The sequence below is a fragment of the Apaloderma vittatum genome, unplaced genomic scaffold (genome assembly GCF_000703405.1).
Source record: "Apaloderma vittatum isolate BGI_N311 unplaced genomic scaffold, ASM70340v1 scaffold20312, whole genome shotgun sequence".
In the NCBI taxonomy this organism is placed as follows: domain Eukaryota; kingdom Metazoa; phylum Chordata; class Aves; order Trogoniformes; family Trogonidae; genus Apaloderma; species Apaloderma vittatum.
Window position 1 is genome coordinate 1 of NW_009704527.1, and position 20,413 is coordinate 20,413.

Genomic DNA, 20,413 nt, shown 5'->3' on the forward strand with positions numbered 1-20,413 from the left:
CGGGCCCCGGGAACCCAGCGCTGCGGGTTCTTCCTCTCCCGTTTCTTCCCGGGTAACTCAGCCTGCCGGCACCGGCCTTCAGAGGTGAAATCGTAACCACCACTCCTTCCTGGGCAAACTAACAAAAGTTACAGAACTACCTCTCCCCAAAATGGATTTTGCACACTTGTTATCTACATATATATATTAAAAAAAATTACTTCTCTAACAGTATAAAGCACTGTGCTACTGACAGTAGTTCATTCCTAGTGGACAGTGAGTTGTCCATGGGACAGCAATGTGCCCCTGTGGCCAAGAGGACCAATGGGATCCTGGGGTGCATTAAAACAGTGTCCAGCAGGTCTAGGGAGGTTCTCCTCCCCCTCTACTCTGCCCTGGTGAGACCACACCTGGAATATTGTGTCCAGTTTTGGGCTCCCCAGTTCCAGAGAGACAGGGACCTACTGGAGAGAGTCCAATGGAGAGCTACGAGGATGATTAAGGGACTTGAACATGTCTCCTGTGAAGAGGGACTGAGAGAACTGGGGCTGTTCAGTCTTGAAAGGAGACGGCTGAGAGGGAACCTTATTAACGTATAAAAATATCTGAGGGGTGGGGGTCAAGAGGAAGGGGCCAGTCTCTTCTCAGTGGTGCCCAGCAATAGAACAAGAAATAATGGGTTTAAGTTAGAACATAGGAAGTTCCACCTCAACATGAGGAGAAACTTCTTTACTGTGAGGGTGACAGAGCACTGGCACAGGCTGCCCAGGGAGGTTGTGGAGTCTCCTTCTCTGGAGACTTTCAAAACCCACCTGGACACGTTCCTGTGTGGCTGCCCTAGGGGATCCTGCTCTGGGAGGGGGGTTGGACTAGAAGATCTCTAGAGTCCCTTTCAACCCCCGACATTGTATGATTTACTCTTGCTCTAGTACAAGGAAAACTGTCCAAACTGTGTTTTTAGTGTAGAGAGACACGTTCTGAAAAACACTTGCAAGTACTGGGGTGTATCTGGGGCTACAGCTACAGAAAATAAGGCATTTGAACTCCTCACACAGCAGATCCATGTGAAAACAGCTGCAAGCGCAGCAGAACTGCAAGACACCACCTGAAGTCCTGCAGCTTGCTTAAGGTGCTGACAAAATTCTGTGGTGCCCAACCTGGCACCTCACTGAAGCTGCTGGAGAGCCTAACCTCAGAAGGCTTCACCAGAAGATGAAAGCTGAGATGTCTGATGAAGATTGGGTATGCAAGAACACAAGGAAACAGAAGACCCTCAGAGAGCAGATGAATCACTTGGGAGATGCAAGTTTGGATTTAAAAAAAAATGTTCCTCTTCCTTCTATAGCATGGACTCGCTGTGAAAGCAAAGGCAACAACCTGCGTTACAGCAGAAAACTAGAAAGTTAAAGGAGCTTTTTCCATCCTAATTCAATAGTACATATTTAATAGAATTTACCTCTCAACACATCCTCATAAAACAATGTAGCATCAATAGTCTCTGTAGCACAGTGGGAAATTCAAAAGGAGTAATGTGGAAATGAGTATCTAGTTCAGTTCTTTGCCAACTGCTCGCACTCTCAGGCTAGCCCTTTCTCAGGGCAGAAAAGTGTCAACAAATGAGACATAACAATGACAGAAACTGCTTCCTCTGTGTGCTGCCTCGTTTATTCAAAGCAAGGACAGGGGAGAACAAAGCAAAAGAATGAAGGCTGAAGAGAAATAAAGAGGGCAGAAGAGAAAAAAAGGAACTGAAAGTCTCATAAATGCATTTTACACTTCCAAGCAGAAGGGAATACATTTTTTTCAGTCAGGGGATACAAAAGACTCTGAACTTAAATGTATAATTAAAAATTGTAGCCCTCTACTAGCTTTCTGTGAAGTTAGTGGGGTTTACAGCGCGTACTAGGTTAAAGTTTAGGGTACACTAGATTAAAATTAGACAAGTTCACTAACTCAAAACTCCAGGTTACCCTTTACAAAGTATGTTTTAATATAGACAGCTCGCAAAGCAAATAAATTGCTCTAATGCACTGCTGAGCTGCATACATGACATCTGCATGCCCCAAATTGTAGTCTTAATTCAGAACTACCAGAAACGCAACAAAGTCCTTGTGCAATGTGCAGTAGCTGCACAGCTGCAGTCAGTGCAAAGAAAACTGTGGATCCTAAGCTATACCTTGCCTTTTCTGTAAGAGAAGGAAGAAAGCTCATGTTTTAGCCTCTCTTTTCTTAGTTGAAACAATTTTAAAAATGTAAATATGAAAAACTTTAAAAAAAACCTTCAAAAATTTAGCTGAAGTGTTTTATGTGCTTGCTTTAGTATTAAAATACCTCTCAAATTAATATTTGCTGGGAGTCTTACCCTAAACAAATTGATTCCCATGCCTACTCCTATAGAGGAAACTCAGCTAGACGCCCTTTTTTATTAAAAAGCAAAAAGAAAGAGACAAATTTATAACTGTCATTTTATTTGTGTCTGAAATTCATGACAGTACCGCCAAGGGTCTTTGTTGGACTGGGCATGTTACAAGCAGTAAACGCAGCTTATGAGAGCTGGGATGCCACATGTAGATTTTTATACTTAGTACAGGAGTGAAGTTACTGATTTCTCCCTGCTAGATTTAGAAGCATAAGGTAAAAATGCCACGCGGTATGAAAAGGTAAAGTATACTGACAAAAGAAGGAACTATAATTTCTACCATAATTTTTACTCAGTACCCAAGATAGCAGAAAAGCCCCCTCCCTCCAAGTTCATAGTAGCGAAAAGACCTTACATTAATTAATTAGAAATGAAGTTTACCACAGTGACAACCTCAAAGAAAAAGATTAAAAGTTCTGGTGGCAGTGAACTTTCTTCAAACAATGAAGCTGTAAAGCTTATTGTTCAGCAGAACTAGTATTTCTCCAGGGGGAAGGGAGTACGGTGGAATTATGAAGACATTAATTTCTCCATTTACACATCTCTCCCTAAAGTCCATCTCACTTAAATCAGGAAGCCACCCTCTACTTGATAATTCTTTACTGTGAAGACAAATGGGTATGGAGGGTATAAAAAAAAAACCCACCCCAAACAACACACAAACAAATAAAACTCTACAAACCACCACTCCCCAAAAGAAACTACCCCCCCAAAAAAAATCTCAAACACAGAAAAACAAAAAAAGCAGCAAAATCCACATTTATCTGTTGTTTGAAGCCCAGACATTGCAATGCTAAGAACAAAATCAAGGCTATGAATCAACTTTGCTTATAGCTCCAGACTAAGAACGTAACGTTTGTGACAAATCCAAGTGCTGTTTCAAGAGTTTACGTTATAGAACAGAGAAGTTACATTAGGTTTCAAGAATCTTCAAGCTGTTCATAAAACTTCCAAAGAATACCGTAAGGTGTTTGAGACTCAGAAATAAGAACCTAATCTGATCAAGACCTCTACTTTTCTAACACTACCATATGGAACTACATACAAATGCATTTTGTTACAGATCTAAGTAACTTTTTGCTTTTATTCTCCTCCCCATTCCCAGGTAAAATAAAAGCTGTAAATTGAAGTAAAGCCTAAGGCTGTTGGGACAGCAGCTTAAAACTGGACAGAAAGTTTTCTGTCTACATTGATGCTTGGCTGCGTTTCATATTACAATTCAGAAAGTGCTATAGACAGTTGTACATTGACTACTATTTTTGACCCTTCACATCTAGAAATAACTTTATGTTGCTGCTATATCTAAACTGAAGTCTATCTAGAACTACTACGGTATTGTGGCAAAATTTCTTTCCCTCTAAATTATTCACCAAGCTGGCAAGTAGTAGAAAACTTGGGGGAAAAAAAATCAAGTTTGATTAATTCATGGTTTGTTTAGAGCATTTTAAAAGAAGAAAATTCTCATCTTAAGTGTTCATCCATGAGAAACAGCAACTCTATTTACACCAGAAAAGGAGAAAAATGTACAGTTTAATCCAAATTACAAACTCCTCCCACCTCCCATTTCTAGCATCACAGTATCAGTACATATTATGAAACAAACTTAATATCTAACTCTACAATACTTTTCCAGAAGGTATGTTCTCTAATGCAGAAGAGCAGTAGTAGTTTGAGCTTACAGTTCATTCATTTGGACATCTGAAAACATCTTGCAATATCTCAAAATATTCTTGTAAATTAGACAAGTAGACATTCATTTCACAGAATAATTTGAGAAGGAAAAAGGGCATTAGGAACAAGGTAAGGTATAAGAAAAAATGCATACTGTAAGGAAATAATCCTAAGATGAAGAGTGCAATTCCATTAAATAACACGCCTATATTTCAGGACAAATATTACTTTTTTTCCACAGAAAGCTCAAGCATTTAAATACTGACATATACCAACTTCAGACTAGGGTAGAAATAAAGCAGTCACAACCTTTGTGTGTGTAAGCTAACTTTGCAAGCAGTAATATACGTGTATTAACGCTGATTTTGGGTAATTACTGTGTTAGTTTTCAAAGTACCTGTGTTTGTCCAAAGTGTTCTGAGAAGTGTTCTGTTTCTGTACAAGCAGTTCAAGCATGAACTTCTTAAGAAGTTGGTACACAAAGCAGTTATCCTGAAGATATGCAAAAGTTTGTTCAAAAATTTCAGCAGACAGGATTCTTTTCTAGAATCAGTAACTGCTTACATAGTTCCAATTCCTGTGGGGAACTGGATGCTCATTTCCTCAGCAGGAACTGCTTCTTATGCCACAGTTACTCAGATATGAAGAAAATTCCTTCATGAGTTTTTCCTTATGCTTCATGTTCATCACTTCCTCAGCATCGTTTTGTCATGCGTCTTTCCTTTAACAACCTGGACACGGCTCCCTTTAAGCCTTGCATAAAGTTTTCAAGGGGTCAGGTATTACCTGGATTACAAATTTGGCCTAAATTCTAAACATAGGGGTGCAGGGCAGGAAATGTTCTCACTTTTTTTACATGGTAAAGCCTAGAGTTTCTAAAAAACCCGCAAGCTTTACTTCCCTGGGGCTTGATCAATCTGACTACCTCAAATGCTGAGGATTCACATATTTACAATTCCACAGAGCAACCAAGATTGCTTCAGTACAGACCTTCCAGGACAAAGTCTGATGTACCCTCGAATTGGCACGCTTTGGCCAGACACGGAGACCAGACCACGGTGCCCTCTCTGATTATCAAAGAATTTTCTCTCCCTCCCACCCAATGCCATCTGTATGGCTGCCGGGGAAAAGCAGCGCGTGAAAAAGAAAACCAATAGAAGGACAACTGGGACATAAAAGTGTTCCAAGACCTGAATAAGCAGAGGTTGGAGATGAAGGGAGGAAAAATACCGATTAGCTCATCACGGAGGAAGGTGCCTAGTTAAAAAAAATAACTAGAGCATCCAGTGCTCCAGTCTCATTTACTCCGGGGACCAATCAGGATGCAGAGAATACGAAGAGAGATATTTATGGGGATCATCAACCACACGTTCTGGTTTCTAATGATAAATGAAAAGGAATTTCAGTCTTAACTCTGACTCTGCACAGTGAAAGCGTGTATTACTTCCAATAAACCAACGAAATTACCAGCAGGAAGGATCAGCTGGGCTCCTTAATTCACTCTGGGCAAGATAAACTATCTCAAAGCTATCTCAAAGCTTACTGGTATTAGATAATCTAATCTGATTGATTTTGCCAGAATGGATTAGAACAAGCTCTGATAATTCTGTGTCAGAGAAAGAGGAGGTACCAAGTATTTGGGTGTGACATTAATTTTCAGCAGCACAGCCAAGATCAGGAAACCATCCACAGTCCACACATTCCACTCCACAGTCCGACAACATTAAGAGATATTTAAAGTCTGCAAAACTCTACACTCAATACTGCAAGAATGCTCTTCTGCAGATTTCTTTGAAACCAAACAAACATGGTTTAATCATGCAGAAAAATCATATCTCCCAAGAGATTTTTTTTTTTTTTTTTAAATCTACACTAAGTCGATTTTAACAATTAATTCTTCCTGGAAAGAAGGAAAATAGCAGGCAACATATTTTCAAGTTCCCAAAACAGCCACCCATAGACTAACTTTTGAAGATAGATACTTTGCTATTAGGCTCTCCCTTATGTTAGAACTTGGAATATTTCAAGTCCAAAACTGTAAGTGGAATTTCAGTCCGTCAGAAGTTCATCCACCCTAGCACATTGTATGCTATTAGAAGAAATATCTACGGCATGTATTTGTCAGAAGACAAAGTCATAACGGTTCCTTTTTGTCCTAAGAGAGAGGAATCTGCACTGTGCAAGAGATTTAAAATCAGTATTTACTAGCACTACTAAAACACGAAACATTCAAGTAGTATATAACTGTAATGCAAGCCCTTGCATGGCAATCCAAATTTATTGAACTACTGATGCTAAGTCATACAAAATTGCACCACTTTAATTAAGGCTTTTAGTTTACATTTGGCCACCTCAAAGCAGTTGTAACATTAGGTTGGTCAATTTAAATACTGTGGCTCCCTGTTGGATATACACACAATCTTTACACCCAAACGTTAATGCATACAAAGCAACAAGGCATTGTTAAATAAATCAGCAAAAGTTAATTACTGCAACTTAGGCCCTGTGACCAATTACACATGATTAAAATTACTTCCCACATTCACATCCACAGTACTCTTCCACCATTTAACATCTCAACCAAAACGTTACACATGTAAAACAATCACTAACAGGCAAAAGTACTAAACCTGTATATTTGGTATTGCAAATACACTTATGCATGAGCAAGCAAGGGAATTCACAGTGAGAATCTACAGCTGCAGAAGCCCGAAAATGATTTACAAAAAATTGTTAAATCATTAAAAAATCGTTTTAAAATATACACTTCTTGTTGTAGACCCCCACTGTACACACAACTATAAACATTGTTCCCTATGTAAACAAGGAAAAGGAAACATACAATAAAAGGTTGAAAAGTCTGGACATTTCCTTCCCAACAGATATTAAAGGCCATGTCTTTAGTCAGACGTTATACTGAAAGGACTCTTAAAGACTAGATCACTGTCTCCACAGGTTTTTCCTAAAATTAAAAAACTATATAGCTGTCGTGTTAATCAAAGCGCTTTTGTACAATACGATGATGATGATCCTGTATTTCTTTAAAAAAGTTACAATAAGCTACAAATACCGATGAAGCAAAGTTATCTGGAGTAGTCTATATAGGAGCTCTTTGGACTTTCTTTTATTATGCTAAAATAGTGGTGCTTTTAGGATTTACATTATTGTACTCTCCAATAGAAAGTGGGGATTGTTGAAGTATACAGTACACAGTTTTCATACATGTACAACATTGGTGGATGAACAATGTCTCTTATCAGTAATACTGGATGTAGGCTCTGGTTTTACCAGTTGCATACACTTAGAATATTTATAAGTAAAAATCTCTCAGGACACTGGAAAGTGATTAGAATGTGCAAACTGATGTAGTAGCTTTCATCCATTTCTTAAAGGGTACCACCACAGGAAAGTCCATTTAAGATGTTGGTAGGTTTAATAAAGTTGGAATGCTGGCACTGTTGAATTGGGCAACAGTTCTTCAGACCTGTAACGACAGAACGAGAGGTTAGTGTTAGCAGCAACTATTTGTCACAGCTCTCTTCAGTTAAAACAACTAAGGCAGGAATTGACAGAGCAAACAAGACTTGGAAAATTACCTTGTCACTTCTCCTCTACTAATATAATTTCTACTGTACACATACGAATAATAGACTAATCTCGATTAGTAAAACTGAACAAGGGAACAAGAGGAAATGGCCTCAAGTTGCACCCAGGGAAGTTTAGGTTGGATATTAGGAAGAATTTCTTTACTGAAAGGGTTATCAGGCATTGGAACGTGATGCCCAGGGCAGTGGTGGAGTCCCCATCCCTGGAGGTCTTTAAGAGTCAGGTAGACATAGTGCTTAGTGATATGGTTTAGTTGAGAAGCTGTCAGTGTTAGGCTAATGATTGGACTTGATGATCTTAATTGCCTAGATTGGAAAAGACCTTTCTGTGATTCTGTGAACTGAGATACATGTGGTAGATACGAATATTTGATGGGTGGGACTAGTCGTGCTTACAGCCTGACAGTTCCAGTGGCTTTAAAAACAGTAACACATTTAGAGAATCTAAGCTCCTGAATGAAAAGCCCTGTTAAGGAAGTGGAACAGCCATTTCCACCATCCTCAGCTAAACGCTCTTGGAACCGTCTTTAGTTTTACTTTGAACTGAATCAAGTTGTTCACATTAAGTTTGAGTATCAACACCAAAAAGAGTTAAACGTTGCAGTATTTGACTTTTAACAGAAGCTTGCAAACTGTGAGAATGAGATGTCCTACCAGGATCCTCTACTATATCAAACAGGAATGAGATGACAAAATAGCAAATCGTAGCACTGAAGCAACCGAACCATCATATGTCCACTAAAATTGAAGGGAATAGAGATGAACAGGCAACCTGTATGATGTCAGGTCAATCAAGAAATATCTCTGCCCATTCTAAAGGCATGGAGGTGCAAAGAGGAAAACTACCTGCCCAAGAACAAGTTGGAAAAAAAAAAAATAAAAAATGTCTGCTGAGTGACTTCTGAAAAGGCTTGCTGAAAAAGCAGGCTGGAGCTTGCTTGAGCTTCCAGCAGAATTCTTGAAGCATGGATTTAGTCATGCAGAACATAAGCCAACTGCCAACAGGTAGGAAGTTGATCGAGTAACCAACAGCTCCAGGTCAAATACTTGGGAGTGTTACACTCATCACTTCACTGTTCTCTTCCAAATTTACTGATTACAATGCAGCCTGTAAAATATCCATACAGTCCAAAGAAAGCAAGCTAAATTCCTATGACATCATGCAAATATATCCAGGAGTTCAAAGTAGCAAGTGACATTTTAGCATGCAAACTGCTATATTTCATAGCATGTATTCCCAATAAGAGCTCTTGCAGTAAAATCTATCACCCTTTAAAAAAAAAAAAAAGCTAAAGTTTTGAATGATCAGAAGAAACATTGTTAGTTTGAGCTCTACCAATACCTTAGAGTTTCACAAAAAACAAACAAAAAGATAGCAATATGAGAAGTTTCTTGCACATATTTGTAGTTCTGACTTTGAAATGGCAAAATAAAGACCATAAAAAAATTTTATAATAATTTAATCAAGAATTTTCGATGCTATTCTGTATCAGTTTTAATAGCTGTAATACATAAAAAAATGTAAAAGGTTTACCTGGCTCAGAGCTACAGTACAGCTGTGTATTAAAGTAGCTGACATGATGACTTTTTGCGTGCTTTTCCAGGCACTGGAGTTTTTCTGTTTATTTGTCGCACAAGGTCATAAAAGATCTGAGAATATAAAAATCAGTTAGAATCAAGAGGCTTTTCTCATAACCTTAAATCTTCACACATAATGTACTCACAAATTCAAGAACCACTGTAAACATTTAGTTATCACAAAACAAGAAAGTTAAGTTGTATACTTAATCAGTAACTGTGCTGTGGGTTTGTTTTTTTTTTTCCCCTTTCTCTAGGATAATTGTCTACCGAGGGTTTTCCAGTTTCAATGATGCAAACTGGAAAGGCATCTATCTATAATCTGCATCTATTTAATCTCTGGGTCAAATTTATCTGATTTCACAAAATAGATGCTACAGTGATCAACTAATATATGCTACTGCTTTGCAATTTAGGACTGAGGTGAAGAGACAGAGGCCACAGCTTTCTTCTGCTCAAAACACTAACAATAGTCTTTTGAAGAGAAATTCTAAGTTTTAACTCCACATTTTCATGGTAACTCAAGTACACTGCATGTTCAGTAATAGCCTCTTGTATTTGCATGAGATCATACTTTTCCAGATACTTTAAAAATACTAAAAAGTCTACAGAATTCATTCGGCAGCCTCTCTAGGTCTACAGCATGACATAAGTGTCACATTTTCTAGAAAGCTCGCTCCTGGATGTGTATCTCACACTTTTGAGTCTCCTAGAATTCTAATTAGAGCATAATTTTGTTGAACAGCTAATTTAAGAGAAGTCTACATACTATAATTAAATAGCATCTGGTTTGTTTATAATTGACATTGTCCCAAGGAAGTCCTCATATTAAAGCCATCCTAGCAGTTCTGCAAAGCAGTAAACGTTCCAGGAAGGGCTTTTCGTATTTGATAGAAATAAGTTCCAGTTTATAAAACATATTACTTTTATGTAGTTAAGCTGATTCACTTATATTTAAGAAAAACTGAATAGTTTCCAGAAATTCCCAAATAATTTAACACACATTACTTATTTTTAAAATCAGCTGGGCTCAAAACCACCATACTCTTTTGATTACTTGTACGTCTTATGCAATGGCCCTTTCAACTTGACGTTCTCCAGAAGATGCAGCAAACTCTAGGGTTTAATCATAAAATTCAAGCTGTCCCAGAAATGTAAATACTAACACAGTTTCTTTTTCTAAAGTTTTCCGCATCCTTTTCTTTATGCTGGCACCCCCACTGGATAAAAACGCATCATACGCTGTGGCAAGTTCAATCAGTCACCTAGCTCCTGCTAAATAAGTAGCTAGAGAGGCTTTGCCTCCCTTTTACTTTACAGAGCTGCTAATTTTGACAAAACCACCTATGAGTTTCTGTTCTCACTGTCTCAAATAATTTAATACTTAATGACTTATATCAAATAATTTTAAGGAATTAACCCTCTTCGAGGTCTTTTAAAAAAAAGCGCACCTGCAGTATGTTCTCAGTTCAGAGCAATGTGAAAAAAACCCCAAACTATCCCAAAATTCATAGAATTTGAAAGCTAACTATACTAAAATTATCATCATTTGAAAAAGTCTCAAGTCAAAGATAAATACCTCAATACAAACATCCCACAAATTCTCACAATTCTACAGTATGGGGCATTTTTTCCATCATAATGAACGTTATTCATGATTTCCTCAGTTTTTCCTGACAAACGGTAAACATTTGGTTACCAGAACACAGTGTCCCCTGTTTCTCTCCCTGTCACCCCTTCCCCCCAGGAGATAACAGGCCTTACCTCATTAACATTTATCTTTGATTTTGCAGAAGACTCTAAGAACGCACAGTTATTCCATTGCCTTGCTAGGTTCTGACCTTGTTCCTTTCCCACAACTCTTTCATCTTCTAAGTCACACTTATTGCCAACCAGAATCATAGGCACCTAAAAACAATTCAATACCAGCCAAGAGAGCATTAAAATTTTGAGAAGGCACAATGTAAATGCACACCTGAATCCCTATATGAATCCTTAGAATCCCTATCTGAATCTTTAGAGGATTCTGACTTTCAGAACAATCAAGTTCTGGTCTAACTGAAACGTAAGTTTACAGCTGTGCAATACTTTCACCTTGAAATTAAAGCCACTGTGTTTTTTGCCTCCTGTTTGGCAGGGCGGCGACGGGAATGACTTGAAGATTCAGTACGCTGCCAGTTGAGCAAATATCCTATCTTTTACATGACCTAATGAAGTTTCATTCTGAAGTGTTTAAGGCATCAAGAATTCTATTTGAAGAATCTGCTAAAAGACTGTAACATGTTCAGAAATATTGGAAAAAACAGCCTGTATTGGGTTGCATGATGAAGGATGCTAAAGCTCCTTTAATCATTCTTCTATACTTTCAGCATGTCTTTGGAGAGCAGTTTGCTCACACCGTTGTTATGGGCAAGCTGATGCACGCTGAGGAAAGAAACATTCTACCTTACCAAAATCACCAACTATATAAAACGCTGACCTGACCTTTGAGGCAAGAAAGGGCAATCATACCAAGTTGGGTTTGTTTGTTTTTTTTTTTCCTTTTTCTAATTTAAGGACATAGCTAAGTTTCTCTGAAAAAAGGTTTACAGTATTTTGACCATTTAATTTCTCCCCACTGAGAAATCAAGTCACATCTAAGCTTTGGCATAGGAAAAACTTTATGTCAATTTTGGGGAGAACTAAAGTTGTAGCTCATTATCTTTTTCCTAATAGTATAGAATTGCTTTCAAGACTGAGGGGAGTGTTCTGCAAAGAAATACAATTCATGGGAAACGCTACCAAAACACTACCAAAGAAAGCATACGTGAGTCAGCACAAATATACATGCAAACACAGGTTTCAAATGCTGTCACATTTATCTTGATTTTAGTGTACAAAATTAATTTGGCAGTAGACAAGGCTACAGCTTGGTAGGGTCTGGATGGGAAAGGTACATGCAACTTAAATACTACGATACATTTGTGATAACGAGTGATAAATCACTTCTAGAAGTAAGAAATCTGCCGAACACAGACCTGCAAAAGCTTACGGTTAAGAAAGTTGTGCATTACAAAAAGTGGTTTGTATTACAAAAGTCACAATGAACCTCTGTGAAACTGAAACGTTGAATATATTCTGTGTCTGCTGACAGCACAAGCATATGTGGATATATGCAGTAAGACATCGAAGTTTCCACGAGCACAGTTTAAATTAGATGAGCACACTTACAACTGTTGATTGATTACTGTTTTTTTCAAGAAGTCTGTCTTTCCTGATGGCTAAAATCTATGAGGTGTTACTGTTAAAAATGTGCTCCTCCTGTTGTTTCACACCTGAAACATCTTTCTTCCTTTTATTAAGCGACTGAGAATTCACTTCCTACAACTGTACTAAGTATTTTGTAATCAATTAAAACCTGGAATGCTTCAGCCTCACTTTATAGCTTCAATAATGCTAAGAGGTGCATGTTGAAATTGTGTGGAAACAGTATGACCAAACTTACTTGCAAGTAGACAGAAAAAAATAAAAGCTACGTAACATGAAAGTTTACAGCTTACAGTACTGTCTTCTGACAGAATTTTGTGCTTTTAAAACGCCATAAACAGCAAGCATATTGAAGAGAAAAATTAAACTTTAGCTTTTTGTAAGTCTTTGTTGGTAGTAACTGAGATAAAAGAGGTGCTTTAGCGATATCTTCTGCAGTGCTAGTGCATACAGTTACATACAGTTTCAGGTAGAGTATTTTAAAGGAAGATATCAAAAAGACCATTCTCTATATATCACATGACAAGTTACCATTTCTCCAGTTTAAGAATTGTCTTTCTGTACTATGCATCTAGTGGTTGATTTGTCTATTAATTGAAAGCTTGGAAGTTATGCGATCACAGTGTATATACACATTACAACATCTGTAACAAAAACTAAATATAAGTATTAAGCATTTTCAGAGATGCTTACATCATCAGTGTCTTTGACTCGAAGAATCTGTTCTCTTAGATCCTGTAAATCATTAAATGTGGACTGTGCTGTGATGGAATATACTAATGCAAAACCTTGTCCATTTTTCATGTATAGGTCTCTCATTGCTGTAAACTGTTCCTGTAATTAAAAAAAAATATAGACACAGTTGTTGCATTCAATTTGCACTTTTCTTGCACCAACGGGTCACAAAGGGATCACAAGTACAATGCAATTGTGCCTCCTCTGTGCTTTTTACCTCACTGATATTCTACAATTTGACTACAAGCATTTAGTAAACTGAACTGCTTTTAAAGAAATCCGAAGCTTGGAACATTATCTGGGGTGTCTGAGCCACATCTAGATATTGCCAAGGGCTATACCCTTGAAAAAAGTCACAGAAAATTTCATAGAAGAGGTAAAGTAGAAGGTCAAGTATGGATTACAGAAGTTACACTGCTCCCCAATTTCTCCTTCCATACAAACCTTTTTCCATCTCTTGATTGTTCTTTAAAACACATTGTAAAGTAAACACACTCCTTTCCAGCCTTCATTTTGTAGTCTAGGCACTTTCCCGTGTTAGATTCTACTTTAATTTTCAAGGATGGAGGACTAGAGGATGGAGACACTCTATATACTCATCACATTTCCCAGACTTCAGTGACAACTACAACAGCGAACACTAAAACTGCTGTGCAGTGCGCCAGCGAGTTTTTGGACTCCTCCCTGTTTGAAAGCCCTCACCAGTGTGACTGTGCAATAGCATCTGTCTTTCTCACGTCGGTGCCTTGGCTTTCTTGTGCTCCATCAATCGCTCACCAAGTGCCTTGCTGGATGTCAGATGAAAAGTACAATTTACTTTGAGAAAACAGCCACTCCATCTTTCTGTAGTTTTACACGGCCTTTAATACTGAATTTAAGTAAGTTTTTATTGGACCAGATTACTCTTACAGTTCAGAAAACACGTACTCCAAGAGTCTTGAGTTTATGCTCACTGGAATTAATGAAGGAAATGACTGCTTTCAGTAATTTAGTCAAATAGAGAAAAACTTGACCTGTATGCAAAGGGTCAGCATCAACCCTGTGGTGCTTTGAGTTCCCATAAGCTGACTAAAGCAATACTATTTTTATCCCAATGTCAGAGCACATCTCACACACAAAAGGAAGAGGACAGGAGAAGAAAACACGTATTCTCTACAGCTACAGAAATCAAACCTGGGTAACCAATGGGCCTAGATTTTCCTCTGGGCAATATAAGCCTAAACCAGCAGCACAATCTCTTAAAATGCTCAATCTCAAGTTTCCCCTATTACAGAGCATGAGCTCACAGAAAACATTCTGTTATTTTTCTGCTGCAATTCTCAAGTTTTGTTTAAATACTAGTATATTAAAAAACATCATTTAATTCAATGCACTGACCACCGTTACTCTTTAGAGAGTGAGAAAGGAAACATGTCACCATTTACTCCTCGACAGCTTTTGATAGTTTTAAGGTTGTACAACAATATTTAGAAAACTTGGTTTTACATACCGTTCCTGCAGTATCTAAGATTTCAAGCATACACTGTTGTGCATCTACTTCAACTTGCTGTCAAAAGAGAAAGACGCGGTTAGAATTTTTCCTCTTGCAAATCTCCCCTCCAAAGACACTGGAATTGTATGATTTTTTTTTTTAAGCAAATTCATAATGCATAAAGCAACATAATGGCTTAAGAAGTTTATATGGATACACACTTTGAAAACAGCAGGAAGAAGCCTTTCAAAGAGCCCTAGTGACATTTTCAAAAGCAGCATTAGCAGCCAAGTACCACTTTGCAAAGTGATTAGGGATTTTTTGATTACTAAAAAGGAGGCTGCTAAATTTGTAATGATAGTTATCATCAACTACAACAACTAATTTCTACTTGTTTCAGAGATCATTCACAGACTGAAAGAAAAGTACAGGTGAAGTCTATAAAGTTAGATCAGCATACTAATACTCATTTAATAGTAATTTAGATCAACAAGAGAAGAAGTAGTTCAAAGCAAACAACAAACCACGCAAACTGCTGAGAGTGCTGTCTCCAAAATAAGTCTGTAGTGACACTAATTAGAAAACTGATCCAGCTTCGAAAAATTTGCAGGAACAAGAAGATTTAAGAAGCTAGATCAGCTTCTGTATCTATTTCAGAGTTACTCTGTGTAGTTTCTGTCTCAAAAAAGGCTTCAAGAGCATCAAAGGCCACAGAAATGCCCTCAAGCTCAAGCAGCTTACCCACATTTTCTTTCCCTTCAAGCTATAGGTACACTTCTCTTGTTTCCACTTCCATGTAAAATTCCTAGTTGGAAGATCATCACTCAAAGAACTCCATGTCCCCTATTGCTGCTATATGCATTACCACTATTTTTAACCTTGAACCTTTATTTTGTAACTAGATTTGAGCTTGGACAGCAGGGAAGAGGGGTATTTCCACTCCTCTCACACCCCACCCATGTTCCCTAGAGATGGACATTTCTTCAAAAACCACTATTTTAGCCTGTATTGCCGACAGTTATTCAGCTAATTAAGCAGCATCTATTCTCTTTACAAACAAATATTTGCAGAGTAAACCAAGGCATCAAGTTTCAAGACTTCATGCTCAATTATTTAGTTCCAGACAAACTTAAAGATATTTCAAGCCACATGCTCTAAACTTCAAATATTATAAAATTATATTTAACACTAGTAGTATAGAAATACAGCTGCCAAACTAACATATTTTAAAGTCACTGAAGTCAAGAAGCAAGTTAGAATTGTAATTAACACTGAGGGGAAGAAAGAGACTGCATAAAGTGTTGCTCAGACTTGAGCCAGATTGTTGAAATCTTCCTTAGTTGAAAAGAATACACAGAGATATTCCTAGTCATTTTAGGACCAAAGCTAAAAGGAACATCGTAAGATCTTTGCTAAAGTAAACAAAACAAAACAAAATTAATTAGCAAAAGGTAAAATTTCTTAAGATGGATTTACTTTCTCAGACTCAATGGAAACAGTCTTTAGAAAAATTCACCCAGCAAATATCATGAATTTAGTATGACCTGAAGAATGAAAATACATAACAAAGGAACATTTCACTTTAGCAGTGTCTGTGAATACTTTTGGAGTCATTTATTGGGCCCGATCCAGCAAAGGCCTGGACCAAACACTGGGACAGGGTCCAAAACTCCTGCTCCTCTAATACAGAAAAAGTGGCTATATAGAATTTGTTGCTGCTGTTGTCTCGTAAGAGAGTTCTAGCTCTGGCTGGAAACCCACAGACTTAAAGCAGACTAGGGTTTTTCCAGCATACAGATTTCTGTCAGGTCAAAGATGACAAGTGTAAAATTATCACTTTGCTCTCACTAATTTCTCTTCTGTTCAGAAGAGATTTTGGTGAGTATACATTGCAATAGCTGTTAATGAAACCTCTTTTCTTTATTCCCCCCTCAAAAACGAATGCCCAATGTTGAAAGACGAGGTCCCCCAGTTTTTGCCCATTCCCAGCTAAGACTTGTGCATCTTGTCACTCTTGTACAGACACGGGCATTTTTGAGCCATGTAGTGAGCCACATAAAAGTATCAATGCATCTGAAAAGTAAATCAGCTAAAAGAAGAAAGATTAAGTAACTGACACAGACAAAAACTAATCTGCTTCACCAAACGGTTAACTCTTTTGGTAGCAGTCCAGATGTGAACTATCTCAGCCTGGAATATTAATCATGGTCTCAGGTGAAACTGAGAAGTGAGCAATATGGAGATTCAAGATGATGCAAGCAGAGTCCTTTCAACCTGTCATGCTGATGATGGAAAGAGAGAAACGAACAGGCCACTGTAAGTGTTTGTTCATTTATGATAGATTTGTGTTAACTTATTAATAAAACAACAGCCCATCTAATGGAAGTATATCGAGCTATCAGTTACACTGGTTGGGAACGGAGTATGATGCCTCCAGCGTTCTAAAGGTGAGCGTGAAGTTGTTTTTAGCTGATTTGTCTAGTAGCAAAGAAGCTTAGGATCCTCAATGTAAAAGACCAAATATACCTGCAGATACTAACACAAAATAATAACAAATATTATGAAAAATAAAAAGTGGTAGTGTATTTTGTTTGCTTATAAAAAGTTCCCAATTCTGACAATGAAATTATTTTTTTTTACTGACTAGCCAGTAAGGTCGTATGCTTACACATTAAAAAGCTAATCTTGAATTATTCTTTTTAGACAGACTTTAAAAGTGCCTTACATTTCAAACTTAAAAGTTACCTGTTATTGTGTCATCACCAGGCATACCTTTTTTTCAAGCAATGACTCAAATATTTGACAATATGTACTGCAGTTTTAAGTTTCTGTAATACTAGGGAGGTCTCTTGCACGTACCTTTCTGTAGGAGTCCTCTATCGTAGGATCGTATTTTTCAACAAATATTCCTTGAACAAACTGTACAGTCTGCAATACAAGAGCTCTTGTAAGATTCTTATTGTACAGTGCCATTTTGTAAACATTGTACACAAATTACTGTTCTATGTGTATACTCAGTCATCCATTACATTTCTGAAGGCAAATTAAGTAACTGACATAAGAAACGACAGGAAGTTAGATGTATATGCGTATTTAACTAAGTACTGTTAGATGAAGCGATGCTACAGCTTCCTTTATCCACTGTCACTCGGAGCACAAGAATTAAAGCACGCACTGTTTAAAGGTTTGTCTAACTCTTGGAATCATTATTAGTTTTTAGTTGGAACAGAATACTATACAGCTGCATGGCTTTTACATTTGCATTTAGAACTACTGCATCTTCTGCTACTTATCTGCCAGCATAGGAATTAGTAAAAAAAGAACTGCCAGCATTTACTAGCCTTTAACTAGACTCGGTAGGATATTCCTGTGTACCTAGCAGGCAGGATGTTTTTAGCACAAGTCAAATGGAACTTTAAGACTCAATGGCCAAGTCAGAGCAGACAGGTTCAAATCCAGAAATGCTGCAGTAAGATAAAGAATTCAGAGGTGAAGGAAAAAAACCAATCTAACACGATTTCTCATTGAAGTTTTTCTTTAGGAACCCCTTTGTAAGAGAATAGTTCTTACCTGATAGAGTGGACCTGTAGACCTTACTTTATGGTAAGGTGCACAATTAAACTCAGAGATGTAAAGTTCTTAGGTGGGCTGTGAACATCATACTCTGTGAACTTTTCTAGTGCTAGTCTAGGTCAAACTAAACTTTTCTGTAATTGCTTAACTAAAATGCTCCAAGCTCTCTGGATTACAATCATCTACCTGCTGCAGCTACCTACTTACAGAGAAAGATGTAGAAAACATGTTAAATGTCCAACAAACACACAAATATGTATCTGTATTTGCACTAAAGAAATACTACTACTCAGAGACCAATATCAAACATTAAGCAAACAGCACCCTGAGGACTTTTCTAGTTGCAGGAGTTACACACCAAGACCAGACACAGCAAATCAGTTCCTTGAGCGAGTTTCATGAAGCAGCTTGATTTCCCACAGACCTATGGCTGCATTACCCAGTGAAATCAGAGACCTTTGCAGTGCTGCGGCTACGCCCTTTACGCGTAAGACAGACAAAGATTTGCCCAAGCACCATAAACCAAACCTGTGCAAAAGTATCAGCATGCGAGAGTGTACCACTGGATGTAGATATACCCTGTAAAGGATGTATCTGTGCTAGCTGGGAACACTCAGCAGTCATTACTTAGAGTTAAGTTTATTTGTGCCCACGTACATAAAAGTGTATATGGGTTAGCAGAGAGTGTATTAAAGAAAAAAGACCTGAGAAGCTTAAGCAAACAGCTGCCTCACAGAGTACTTACCAGAGCAGACTTTCCAACACCTCCAGAACCAAGAACCACTAGCTTGTATTCACGCATGATGCAAGAGATAAATCACCCTCAATACCTAAAACATACAATAAGTTACTCAACATTATGTTCAACAGGACAACTATTTAGCATTACTACAGGCATTGTTAGATTGCATATATAACAAACGCCTGAACAGTTCAAGATTGATACAAATTGATAAAAGCAAGAGATATACCATTATAACCAGGTATAAGCTAAGCAGGATGTCAATTTAATTATTACACAATATGGAAGCTATGGATGTTTATTCAAGGCACAGTAACTGCTGGACAACACTACTTTTTCATCTAGTACAAATTAGTTACCTCCGAAGTTTTCTTATTACCAGGATTTTAACACTTAAGACATTTATTTATGTGTTATCTAGCCTAACTTTGTAGTCAAGATCGGGCAAGTTTTTTAAATAGAGATTTTTATGTTGCCTGAAACAGTAATTTAGAGAAAAGGCAAGAACATATTAAGGTTCTCTGCAACAAAAACTTCAGTATCACGGTCTTGCCAAAATAGAGTAGATATTTCAAAGAAAGTGCGCAAGTATCTGCAAGAACTGCTCACACTCATGTGCACGTTATCACTTCCTCAGAGGCCTCTGGGTGGATTCATCTCCTTTATTTACAGCAAGGAAGGATCGGCAATAGAAATAAATTTACTCCAATGGATAGGCCGATTACAGCACACTATCCAGTGAGGTGTGTTCATCTCTGCGTTTTCCAGAAACCTACAAAATCTCTTCCAGTCATGCAAACAAGACCATAGCTACAGTGACAGGAAGCATTAAGATATATTCACAGGTTTCTCAAGATTTGCTCACTTACAAGAAGTCACTTGCACTATGTATTTTGCAACAATAGACTGAAACCAGTATTCCCAAGAGCTACACAGATGTCTAAAGAGCTTGCAATTTTACAGTCACTACATTCACAGTACTGAATAGGTTTATCGGGTAAACAACTGTTTGTCACCTACGGTACTGATACAGTAATTCTAAAAATGTCTTTAATTTCACAGCTACTACACTCTTTCCTCACACAACCCCCAATCTTATAGCACAAAAGATTTTGTAATTTCACATATATACACACACATAGATACATGAATTATTTTGTTCATATGAGCTGACATGCCTGAAACATCTCCAGTCTCCTCTAAAGAACTGAAAGAATCGGCATTCTGACAAAAAACACCCCAACACAGAATGGGAAACTGCTTTAGGCAACAGCATCTCTTTATCTGTACTGTCATTCACTCGAAATAACACCAAAAATTTCTATCTACTGGCCCAAAGTTTGATCTTTACACACAAAGTACAACCATGACACCACAATTCAGTTCACTAAACA

The 20,413-nt window shown here is 37.7% G+C and overlaps 1 protein-coding gene across 1 annotated transcript; it reads right to left on the bottom strand.

Moving 5' to 3' along the window:
• Nucleotides 1–6,328: 6,328 nt before the first annotated feature.
• RAP1B (RAP1B, member of RAS oncogene family) lies at nucleotides 6,329–19,110 on the bottom strand. Its single transcript, XM_009865087.1, has 7 exons — nucleotides 19,023–19,110; nucleotides 17,564–17,632; nucleotides 14,723–14,779; nucleotides 13,192–13,332; nucleotides 11,017–11,160; nucleotides 9,209–9,324; nucleotides 6,329–7,553 (listed from the first exon to the last, which is right to left on the bottom strand). Exons 1-6 carry the CDS (start codon nucleotides 19,077–19,079, stop codon nucleotides 9,238–9,240), a joined length of 555 nt encoding a protein of 184 aa, XP_009863389.1. The 5' UTR covers nucleotides 19,080–19,110; the 3' UTR covers nucleotides 6,329–7,553; nucleotides 9,209–9,237.
• Between the last annotated feature and the right edge of the window lie 1,303 nt (nucleotides 19,111–20,413).